We start from the raw sequence: 12,828 nt of genomic DNA, 5'->3' as shown, positions 1-12,828 counted from the left end.
GAGAGAGAGAGAGAGAGAGAGAGAGAGAGAGAGAGAGAAAGATATATATGTATGTACAGCACATTGTTCTCTACTAGAGCTTACTAAATGCGTGATCGAACCGAGTACTCGTCCGAGAGTAACCTGCAACAGCGAAACAATAGCCTGTCACTGCCTCCCTGGGGGTCATGTACTTACATGTCTAGGTTTTTTAGTCACGAGGAGCAGAAGAGGGAGAAAGAAAGAAAAAAAGAAAAGAGAAAGAAAGAGAATGAGGGAGAAGAGCGTCTTAGATCGTCTAACGTGATATACTCCTGTAAAGCAAAAGTTCAGAAAGTAGAACATACTGATTCATCCAGGGCTTTTCACGAATTTCTTATGATCCCTTACACCACCGATGATATCTTTCTCAGCTAGAACGTATCAACAATCTCAAATCGATATCTATTTGACAGAAAGGTCGCTGTAAGTGTCACGCTTTTAAAATTATTTTTACTTTGAAAAAGGTTTTACTGCACGTTTGATCGATAGAGCAAGATTGATGATTGCTGCGTATTAAATTATATTCATATGACAAAAAATGAAATGTAAAGGTTATCTTTCTTTTATACTATTCTAAAAAAAAATAAAAATTTTTTAAAAAAGTAAAAAGAAAAGTAAGATTTTTATATTCGTCATTTACAGAGATCTTCCTTTATGTCAAAACTTCCTTTATAGGTACTCCATGATTCATATAAATTTTTAAATAAGTTACTAATAATGAAAAAAATATTGTTAAGAGAAACTAAAATTGTGTGTTCTTGTTTTTTTATAGATGTTCCTGTTTTTTAAATAGATATTGCATATATCAGACATTGCATAAAGCGCAATAAATATTCCCATAAAGAAAGAATAACATTAAAAAAATATAAGAAAAAGTATGAAAAAAGGATGTGTGTAGATTATTCGTGATTTTCTATTACTTATGACAAACAAATATTACATAAATAAAATCTAAAAGTATTCAATTATCCGTCTTCGTTAGATTGCGTTCATCTCAAGTTTGAGACGATGATTTTATGGATAGTTTCGTGATAAGCCGAGCGGAGTGGGCATGAGTTACAAAGTTTGCATTGTACTCTGAGCAAATATCAATTGATTTGATAGAAGCGGATCGAGCGCAAAGTATTGTCGCAGAGAAGAACTGGCGAAAGACAGAGAGAGCGAAGGAAGAAAAGAGCGGAGCGTTAAATTTACAGCAAGAAAACTCGGCAAGCGATGCTTTGCGACAACTGGAGCTACTCGCCATGCAATCTGGATATTTTTATCGATTACAATTGGGCTCCGCGTGGACGAACCGTATGACCAAGAAGTCGTTTACTCGATGTCGAATCGCGTGTATGTGGCTGATTCGCCACGCTCTCGAACCTTTGATTATTCCACTCGCAGACGCAAGTCCCATAACAAAAAATCCCGAAGAAATCTGCATCGTCTTTGGCGATGAAAAACAAATTGCAGGCGTGTCAAATAGAAATAATCTATCTAAGCAAAAAATTGTCGAGCAAAAAATTGCGCACGCAGTAATAGACTTTTTTATGCAATAGCATGCTTTGAACACGGTAAACGCAGATATGCCTAAAAATATTAAAATACATGATGAAATATTATGATAACATGTAAAAAGTTATTCCTCCTGGTCGTTTTACACGTAAGGCCATAACGTTTACTGTATTCCGACGTATGTTATTGCAAAAGCTCCCAAAATAGAATTTTTACACAAAAGCGAAAGTGTTTTGAATATGGCAAATGCTGATCTTGGCTAAATTCACATTTAGCCATTTTTACGATAAATTTTAAATGGAAATTGGTAAAATTGAGAGACCGTTTTGCGCTGGATGCGATATATGCTTTACCGTTTACCGTGTTTGAAGTACACGGTGTCGCGAAAAATTTCTGGTGTAACGACGGACGAATTGCCGGATCTGTGAGTTCCACATATTTCGCCGTCTCGCGGAAATGTGACGACTGTCGACGGAGCGCTTCAAACTGCACAGCGATCGAAAGACAGAAGAGAAAAAAACGAGATGCGATGCAGCGTGAGGCGCAATAACGTGAAGAATCGAAGTCCAACATTTACAATTAAAAAAAAAAAAGTAATCAACGATTAGGACCTAAGATTCTCGCCGACTTACTCGGGATACTTGACGTTGGGCAGAGCCTTGAGGAAGCAGCGTTGGCGTAGTATGCCTTCCCACAGTTGCACGCCCACGATGCCGAATATGAAGAAGACGAAGAAGCACAATAACAATACGTTGCCCAGCATGGGAAGGGTGTCGAGCAGCAGCATCACCAGTATCCGCATACCTATCAGAGGTGTTTGTAAAAATAACGCTTGATAAGCGATTAATAAATGTGTAATGTCTCGTCGGTCTCATTGATATCATATTTCGTTTTCAAGTCTTTGAACCATGACAACATCGATTCTGCTTGCGGATATTCTTCCTCGGATACTGGAACAATCTGATGCTATTTCGATTGTTTTCTTTCTACACAACACAATTTGAAAGTATACTGCGCGCGGAATGACCTAAATTCTCGATTTTAGTTTTAATAGTAAACACACTGATTGTTATTCTATTCTATTTATAAGAAAAAGATTTTTAATGAATCGTTATTTGTAGAAATTTATTAAGATACAATGTTAAATATCATTAGCGTTTAAACTCCAGGAAAGGAAATTGGAGATTATAATAAAATTTTGTCATTCAACTGAAGAATAGCTCACGCAAAAATTTTTTTAACAGTTTACGATTAAAACATTTTAACAGTATGAAAATAGAATTAAGATATAACATACTTACTGATCCATCTATTATTAAAATTAAAGTCGCGAATTCAGGTACGCGTGTATAGTACACGTGTCGCTTACTGAATTTCGATTTGCAGCTAAATGCCTTTTCTTGCCAACTTTACTTGTTCTTGTTCGATATGATTATATATACTCTTCTGTCTACGTTTCAATTCCAAGATAAAATCAACCGTGAATGCGTTACGATCTATACGCGGTAGTTATGCACCGTAAAATCGACGATGGAAACAAACTGGGGTCAACTATCAAGATTTCCGACATATTACAAAGATCCCGTTACTTACTTGGTATTCGATTGATCGCTCGTAATGGCCTTAATACTCTTATCGTTCGTATGGCTGACAGATTCATATTTTCCACGTTTAGGCAGTATTCCAAAGCGCTACAATCAAGTTGCTTTTTAAATTCTTTTAACACATCTATTTTATAATTTATCGCAGTAAAATTTTATAATTAAATAACTCATTTAATATAATTTACGCATAAAATATATCTAATTGCCTTGAATTTAAATTTAAATATGTGAGTTTAATTAAAAATTGTAATACAATTTTACACAACAGTTTAAATACAAAATAAAGTTTTATAATCATAGAACAATGTCAGTTAATTATTATAATTATTATAAAATTATTACAATTTTTTATAATACTTTCATAATATTTAATATTAAAAAATTTTTAATTTCTGAAATTGTTACCTATATCATAATGTAATATCATAGATTCTCAAAGATTTTGTTGCAAAATTGTTTTTGCAAAATTTTTTTAAACAAAGCAATTCAAATTAGGAAACAATAAGGTATCTAAATGAAATACTTACCCAGCCACCACTATAAAGAAATCTAATCTATTCCAAGAATCCGCGAGATAAGTTCCTTTACCCCAAATCCCCATCGCTACCATTTTTATGGTCATTTCCAAGGAGAAGAAGGCAAAAATGATATCATCGAACATCTGGAAGAAATAGATAGGAAAACACAGCTTGATTAGAACTGGGTATGATCGACGTAATACACCGTGATTGATTCAGGACACTCTATTAGAGAATTCGATTAACGGCTGTACCATGTCGATAATTTTCTCATCTCTTTCTCATCCCATCCTTCTTCTCTTCCTCCGTCTCTTCTTCCACCACCTTTGCTGGACTAATTGCGAACCGACCGGAAACCGTGTCAAGATGCGCAATCGATTAATTTGCTTATCAGCGCGTTAGATAATCACTTAACGCGAAAGTTCCCCGTAAATTGACTCAAATTGAATTGTAAATATGTATTACCATTCAGATATTGGACTTTCTCCCTGGCACGTGAATATATAAATACGATACTTCGATACGAAGGATCACGAAGAGAGCCATTTGTATGGAAATGGCTATTACTTAAATAAAATCGATACACTACACTTTGCTTTTTCAAATCCGATGTCATAACACAGATTACTCTGGTTCTTTTTCAATTTTTTTTCAGTCGAATGTTGTTAAAATATGATTACGTACCTGCAATATTTTACATCGATTCGTTACGCACTGGTCGTCCACGCATGGCTGATACATCCCGAGCGTGATGCAGTTCAGAAGGATCACCATCATGCTCACCCTTTCGAACCACGTGAGTCTTTGTTAAGGAATAGATATAGCAGGATATTTTCCAATCTCTCCTGATTAAAGGTTATAGATCGCAAGCGAAAACAACATGTTACTGCTACATTAAACTAATATGAAGGAGAATCTTTAAGTATATGAGACACAAATGGCGTTAAAAATGTACAAGAAATATATTGGAAATATCTCGCATTCAATGCATTAACAATTCTCTTTAAACTGTAATAATTTACTGTACCTAAAGAATTTTTAATTTTTATTCTAAATAAATAAACCTTAAATTTTTTATAATATAATTTGAATGTAATTCCATTATTTGTGTGAAAATTATAAAGTGTCGAAATATTATTGCGAGTAGTTAATTTTATTACTACATATGCAGTAAAAATAAAAATGACGTTAATGGAAAAAAATTACAAAATTGTTCGTATTTGTTGAACAATCTACATCATGATTATTAAGATTACAATCGTTATCAATAATTGAGCATATAATATTATTCTATTACATTAAATTTAATCAATTTATATAATTTTTGTCTAGTCTCGATCGATGAAAATCAAATTGTCGTAATCGGTGCATTGATTGTCGTTGCCAAGATTATCGTCGAAATATCATGTTTTTTCGTAGCGCCCTTTTTAATGTGTCTATTTAATAAGCAAACAGATTATGCGATTACATCTAATCGCGTGTCTCTGCATGTGGAAAAAAATACCGCAAACGTGTAACACTGAATAAAACATTACTATTCGAAACACTGAATAAAGTATAAATTACTGTCACGGAATAAAGTATTACTATTCAGTCGTTACTACATTACACCATTATTTATTCAAACAATTTTTTTTATTATCGCGACACACGAGTGCTAACATAATGAAATTTGATATGAAGTCAAATCGAAATCGATAATTAAGAACTTGTATGTGCAAACGATGCGATGATGCAAGTTTCCGATCGTATAATTAGCAGCTATCAGTTTTCGGTAGTTACGGCTTTTAATAGGGTTGTGTATCTCAATATTGAATGCGATTATTAATTATATATACAAATATCATTTTCAATCTCTCAATCCTCTAAATACTAACTGTTAATATTGCACGGTAAATAAATTTTACATATAACATAAATTTCATGTAAAAGTGTTTACAATATATATGTTTTTTGACAATATCAATTAATTTTTTTTTTGATGTTCTGGATTTTGTTGAAGATAAATATATTTTATTTAAAGATATATCATTGTTCTATTTATATCCAGGGGAGATATTTTTAATTATTCTTTCCACTTCTGTGATATATTTTACGACATGATATACAATATTTTCAAGAACATAATATTTTATCATGATATCTTTTTAATGCGGAGATAAATTGAGTGCGTGACGTGAGGGAATAAGAAATCGAGATACCGGGGATAAGAGGAATTGATTTTTTAGCAGCTGCGATTCGTATTCTACTCTTAAGTTCGCTAGACGACGTTACACGATGCTCATCAGTGTCGCGTGCAAGCAGCTATTCGTGTGTTAGCCGGCTACTGACATCGAGTTATACGCGAGGCCGACGCCCTTCTCAAAAGGTTAAAAGTAAGAAATGCTGTTAAGATAAAGATTATCGCAATCTCTTATCCTGACTAAAATTCTTTTCAGCGCTACTTGTTGCACTCAATTAATTATAAGCCATCACAAAGACGATCTGTGTCTTCGAATTACATCGAATCGATCGATATGTCTGTAGTCACTGAGAATAAATGGGCCATAGTGTGACATCTGAACTTGAACCCGTCTATCTTCATAAATGACCTTCGTTACTTTTTACGATTTCCGGACGATAAATGGTTTGACCGAGCGCGTAGGAAATTGGTTATAGACTAAAAATAAATCGATCGTCGCTTATCACGCGAATGGAACGTTTCGTACATCTTGATGCTAGATGGAACAATTTTTTGAGATATATTTATAGGGATATAGAGGGATATTATAGCCTTCAATTAGAGACTAAAGAGTAATTAGTCTAATGAAAGTGGTAAAATTGACATTCGACTACGGTTATTCGTCTACCCACAAATCAATTCACCGTTAAGCTCCTTAAAACATTTCCATTTAATCTCAACAAAAATTTCATTATAGCTATAGAGGGTGATATATTATTCGCAAAGCTCTTAGTAAATAAAATATAAATCTTATGTAATTCATTAATTGATTAATTAATTAAAATGGATTTTTTAAGAAAAATTTAATTTAAATTATGATAATCTCTGTTTATACATATCACGATTATAAGATTGGACTTGTTTCCAAAAATAGAACACTTTCGGGCTAAATAAAATGCTTCTCTTGGTGACGCAGACATCTGAAAGAGTTTATTAAAACATCCACAATTCAGTATGTTAAAATGAAAAAGTATGTTAAAATGATGAGCTTTATTTTTCAAACGTCAGCTATAGACGTTTTTACAACTTTTATGTTGTACAGATCACTATTTCAAAAGCGTTCTCTTTTTGACCCGAATCAAACGCAGAATCGTACAATCTACGCAGTTTCTGCCAGATGCGTGATAGATTGCCGTACGATTGCAAAAGCCTGCGAAGCGACGGTGTATCATAATAGCGATCTATCACACTGACACGATCTCGCGTGCCAAGCGCCAATATCGATGAGCGTTTGTACGAGCGGCTCTTAACCACCCCGTATGCTTACATAGACGCCCGCGAGCACCTGTAACGTCTCATCTCCGACGAAGAACGAGGGTAACTATGGAAAAGGAAGCCGGAAGAACCCTCGCATTAAAAAGCATCATGTTGATGATTTTGACAGGCGGATTGCGAGGAACCTTCTGCGTTATCTGCCCCCACAAACGTGCTCAGAATGTGTTCGATCAATAAACTCGGTTGGCCTCCACCAAGCTCTCTCTCTCTCTCTCTCTTTCTCTCTCTCTCTCTCTCTCTCTCTCTCTCTCTAACGTACAACTCTCGCATTTTGACGATCATCGTCGCCAGCTAATGCAAAGAGGAGATTGATGATAGACATTTGTACATTCCACACGATGACGGGTATTCTTTATTAGGACCGAAGATTTACGTTCCTCAGAAGCTGACTGAGACAAGGTACCTAGAAGTAGACCAGAGCAGCAGATATTTCAGAATAAAAAAAGTATATTGTCTTGGAAGAAGAATAAGTCTCTACTGTTCTTTATTTTAATCTCAAACAACGAAGATAATAAAATGGGATCTGAAAATTTTCGTTGTCGGTTTAGCTCTAAGTCAAATAATCATAAGAGTATGACAAAATTATTGCACTAATTGCAAAGCAAATTTCATTTGATCAGTTAGCGGTATAATACGATATTTTTAAATTTAAGTTTAAGTATGTGTATATTAATTACATTTTATATGTATGTCAACATAAAATGTCAGTGTTACATCACTGATGACCTTATGATACTTAACATATTAAAGCCGGAATAATTAATGTAGATGTATAAAGGATATCTGTATAATTATTAAAGTCATGCAATTAACGCAAACAAAGACACGATATCTGCATATATCAAAATGATTGCTCTGTTATTCTTCCAGCAAATGCTCCAGTTCACACACAATGGGATTCTGCATTGGTGTGCACGGGTGGCACGTCGTCCGACAGGTGTATCCGCTCAAGTAGAAAACAGCTGAATGTACGAGAGACTTTACGCGCTGAACCTAATGGATCGTGTTGTTGTTGCTGTTAACTTTCATCCCCTTACGAGGCATGTACCGCTCTTATTACCAAGTCTTCTCCAGTGGGTTAATCATTTATAATACAGTTACATGAAGAAAGGACAAATGACTGCATCCCTCAGCCATCGAATTCACAGTGTATTAATACTAATAGTTTTTAACAAAGTAAGTATATATTATTGTTTTTTATGTCGTTGGACGATTATTGTTATTATATTTATCAAACATTTTATTTATTTATTTTATCTCAATTAGACCTTATCATATATTAGATAATTCAAGATGTGATTTGATTACAATCGCACTTTAAGGTTTCAGAAACAATTCATCTTTGTCATAAACATGTCATTAATCTTATAAGTGATCAAATAATAAGCATTAATCTCTATTAGATATTATATATTCATGTTGTAAGTAAGAAAATATCGTGATTCTTTTACACTTTCTTAAATTCATAGTATAAATACTTTCAGCAATATTATGCCTTTAATCTTAATATATGGTTTTAATATGCATAAGTAATTTTAATTCCCTGCAAAATATTAGATATCAAAACGTCATATTAAGAAAATAATGTACTTAAAGAGATTAGTGAAAAAGCAATGTAATAAGATACATAAAGAGAAAGAAAGAGAAGAGGGGGGAGAGAGAGAGAGAGAGAGAGAGAGAGAGAGATGGCAAGAGTACATTTCATTTTCATACATATATTAAAGCACTTTCTCATTATTATCTATTCATCCGATTGCTTCTTATTCACAAGAAACAACGTAATGAAAAAAAAAGAATGTATGCTGAAAAGCATTATACATTTTGTTGAAAATGCGAACATAGACGACAGAGTAAATAATAATAACGGCAAAGAAATGGAAACAACGATGGAAAAGACAGAATTATATCAACTCCATTCCCCGTTATATACAACTTGTCCCAGAAGCATTAAATGTTTTTCTAGAACATATTTTTCCAACGGAATGAGATATTTGGAATTTCTTCGTAATAAAAAGAGAAAGATAGCTCATTGAAAAGTTTCAATTTTTGGTATTTAATGAAAGTATATGACGCTTGAAATTTTTGGTTTTTCAAAATAAAATTCGGTTAAAATCACAAAGAAAGAAAAAAATTTCTTTTTAGTAGAACGGATTATCTGTACTTTTTATGTTAATAATACGATATAATATATTTAATTATAATTTACTGTACTGTACACAAACTCTGCAATATTTGACGAACTACTGCCGATATCTCGCCATTAAAAATAACTGCTCTTTTTTTATAAACGTTCATAAACGTTCTCTAACATGTACGATTGAAAGAGCATCCGGTGGTACTCAGGACATGCAATCGGTGCTCAGTCAACAGGATGTCTGATATGAAGAAGCGAGAAAAAGCTGCGGTAGAGAGACGTCGATCTGCAACCAAACTTCTTTCCGGATTCGTCGTTCACGTCGCGATCGATTCAACGAAGTCGACGCAGCCTGGAAAGACCTAAATCATCGTGGAAATCCTGCGTCAAGGGGAACGGAGGATTCTTCTATTTTCTCATGACGGTTTCGTCCAAGTCATTGTGACAGTTACTACTGAAGAAGGTTCACCACAATTTGTCGCGATCATTTGTAACAACAAAAATCAGAAAATGGACTATTCATGCAATTTATCAGATTTTTCTTCTTTTTTGCGAGCGCACAGCGGACGGAAATCGTAATGGAACTTCCAAATAAAGCGGGCGCTGACGTGTCCACAGAAAATTGAATAAAAACGCATACTATATTTCACGCTCGAATCACTACATTGATCGCGTTGAAGCTGACGTCTTACTTTCATTGATTTTCGCGTGACTCGCTCGCAAATTATGAAGCCAGACATTACGAGAGACAGATCTCCACACAAAACAGCTACACTAGAATATGCATGCTCGATTCTTTCAAATTTTTAACCGCGGTAAATTCATTACGAAATATCAGTAGCAGATCTTTTAATTTAATTTATTAATTTTTCGTTTTAAATAAATAATTGTATTGTGCAAATTATTGAATTTCTTCTGAGCAGCTAAAGGAGTTGCCCTAGAACGCTATATCGATACGTAAATTTTACGAACAAATGAGCGAAGTCATTGAAAGCTAATAATAAGCTATGTCTTTATTGCTTATCAGCAGTGGGCTTCTGATAACGATATTGACACTGTCATTAAGAGATAAAGAATCCCAATATAGAAGAGTCAATCTATCATGCTAAAAGTTAGGACAAACGGAAACAAATTTTTAAAAATTCAGCCCGTTACATATATGTTTGGACTCTTTGGTGATTTAATATTATAACAGATAATTTATAAAACAGATTTCAATTTTTAAGCAGTTTTGTGTTATTATATACTTACTTTATTGGAAAGCGTAACATGAGGAGACATTGGACTACATACTCCATACCATTTCACGATTGAATTTGATAGTGTGCTTATTCTCTCCTTTTTCATGTTAATAGTTAGATTATTTGTGTTTATAAAGATCTAGATTATAAATATTTTTTTCATGTAAATTGTAAAATATATAAAAATTGTGTGATTAATTAGTTTATACTAATCAAGAGTGGCCTATTACATGGTATGTAAAATTTACGTATCGATAGCAAAATTACATCACTCAATATTGATAATGTTCTAATGTTAACTCCCTATTTCCATTTCTATTTTTAAATAAGTATCTTTTCTAGAAAACGAGAAAATTACTTATGAGTTCTCGAGTAACAGATTGCGTTTCATATAGCCACATTGAATTCGGCCATGACGGAACTATTTTCACGCTTGGATATTCCAGGAACAAGGAGACGGACTTTTCTCATTTCCGGAATGAGTAATTAAATCGTTGTGAGAATAAATGTGAGCGTTTTGCGTGGGGAACAAAAAAATATCTTTTATCTCGTGGATCCATGTATGGGAACTGCTTAAAATAAATTCCGTTCCATTTTAATGCGCGCGGAGATAAGCAGCGGAAAATAATCAATTCGATTGCTCCGCGCACGTGAACCGTAGGTGTTACAAGACCTCGGAGCCCTAGATAACCGTTTATCGTACGGTGTAATCTGTACTCGCGCCACCCCGGCCGGCGTGCCTGCGACCGCATTAAGTATCGTTCGTGTAAGGATTAATGCCGTTGCAGCACGCTGCAGAATTCTCTTGGCTCGCTGCGACAATACACAACCGTTTACATAAATCTTGCACTAGCGTCGGATGTTATGACGCGATGCGGAAACACACGAGAATACAATCGCGATAGAAGGAACTAGCCAACCGGAATATGTAGTGCCGATTTTTTAATGTAAAAAAATCTCATACAACTTAAATTATTCTTCGATATCTACATTCACGACATTTCGATTTATACATTTTTCCGATGAAAAATTGTCTCCTTTGTTAGAAAAAAAGAGAATCGAACAAAGAGAGGCGCAGAAAAGTCATGTTTAATGTAAACTTATATTAATCGCCTTGCGTTGCATTTTTATTATGAAAAATATTGTTATTATCTTACATTTAATTTGACAAATATTTAAAAAACAGACTTTTCGGTAAAGGTAAGTGTCTTATTATAATAACGATTTTTGAATTTCTGATAGAAGTATGTAGGTTAAAGAAATATTGATTGAAGAAACATTACTAGATTAATTAAATTCAATGAAAAATGAATTCTCATAAGAGCAATACGTATTTTCAAATGACAAACCGACAGACACATTGCATTCATTAGTGAGCATTATAAACAACTTTTGCTGGAACTTTCAGAATAATTAATACTTTTATTAATTAATTATTTTTAATTAAAATAAGTCATTGCGTCGTATAATTTCAAAGATATTAATATTAATTAATATTAATTTCTTAGATAGATGATTTTTTAAGAGAGAGAATATCAGTTGCAACACACACACACCAAAACACCAGTAAGTCTTGTGAGAGACGATTGATTTTTATGTACGTGTCGCTCGTTACATGCCGATCGATCGATGATGGTCCGTCAACCTGTTTCTCATCGACGCCTCTCGCTCTCACCGGTGCTCATTTACGCGGTGCTTAATCAAGTGGCCGAGGCGGCCGAGTAAATTGTTTCGATCGACTGCCGCTTCCGGCGACGTTCGAGACCGTGGATGATTGCCTCGTTTACTTCGCTTTAGTCACTCGATTATTTTTCCGTGGTCCTACAAACGTTCTGACCTGTATTCATCATCGATCGATGACAAATTGCCAAGAGAATCTAGTGAGAGAAGATGAAAAACTGCGCGAAAATACCAATGGAGAGATCAACGCAACCACTCTTGAGACTAGACTGTTCAATCTACCACTTTTGATTGTAGCCGCAATATCACATTGCTCACTGCAGAAATACGGCTGTCGTACCACGTAAAGTTAACACCTACTTACAGTAGTATTACGTTCACTGTAGCGAAATACGTGCTGCAAATATTGCACGATATTACATATCCTCTTCCCATTACATTTTCCAGACTTCTATCTTTTTAGAGCGACAAATTTAATACATTTCTAATATCCAATATCTTTTTCCCAATGTGCACCTGTGGAAGATGGTCCTTTTCTATAAATATTTCAATACTTATTTAAGTCCTTTGTAGTAGATTCGATGATTCCAAGAGTTGTATTTAAATAATATATATCTACTATATGTAATTATTACTA

The 12,828-nt window shown here is 34.1% G+C and overlaps 2 protein-coding genes across 2 annotated transcripts in view; both read right to left on the bottom strand.

Moving 5' to 3' along the window:
• The window catches only part of LOC108751757 (voltage-dependent T-type calcium channel subunit alpha-1G), a 35,106-nt gene extending 31,915 nt beyond the window's left edge, over window positions 1-3,191 (bottom strand). Inside the window, exons 1-2 of the mRNA XM_018492151.1 lie at window positions 3,112-3,191; window positions 2,151-2,322 (exon numbers count right to left, since the gene is read on the bottom strand). Coding sequence (XP_018347653.1) covers window positions 2,151-2,322; window positions 3,112-3,178 — 239 coding nt within the window. The 5' untranslated portion in view covers window positions 3,179-3,191. The remainder of the gene's footprint in view (window positions 1-2,150; window positions 2,323-3,111) is intronic.
• A 332-nt stretch (window positions 3,192-3,523) lies between these two features.
• The window catches only part of LOC108751638 (voltage-dependent T-type calcium channel subunit alpha-1G-like), a 15,128-nt gene continuing 5,823 nt past the window's right edge, over window positions 3,524-12,828 (bottom strand). Inside the window, exons 2-4 of the mRNA XM_018491921.1 lie at window positions 4,325-4,436; window positions 3,650-3,783; window positions 3,524-3,527 (exon numbers count right to left, since the gene is read on the bottom strand). Coding sequence (XP_018347423.1) covers window positions 3,524-3,527; window positions 3,650-3,783; window positions 4,325-4,436 — 250 coding nt within the window. The remainder of the gene's footprint in view (window positions 3,528-3,649; window positions 3,784-4,324; window positions 4,437-12,828) is intronic.

Source organism: Trachymyrmex septentrionalis, unplaced genomic scaffold, assembly GCF_001594115.1.
Source record: "Trachymyrmex septentrionalis isolate Tsep2-gDNA-1 unplaced genomic scaffold, Tsep1.0 scaffold51, whole genome shotgun sequence".
NCBI lineage: Eukaryota > Metazoa > Arthropoda > Insecta > Hymenoptera > Formicidae > Trachymyrmex > Trachymyrmex septentrionalis.
Note: the sequence above shows the minus strand (reverse complement) of the source record. Positions and strands in the feature narration are given on the sequence as shown.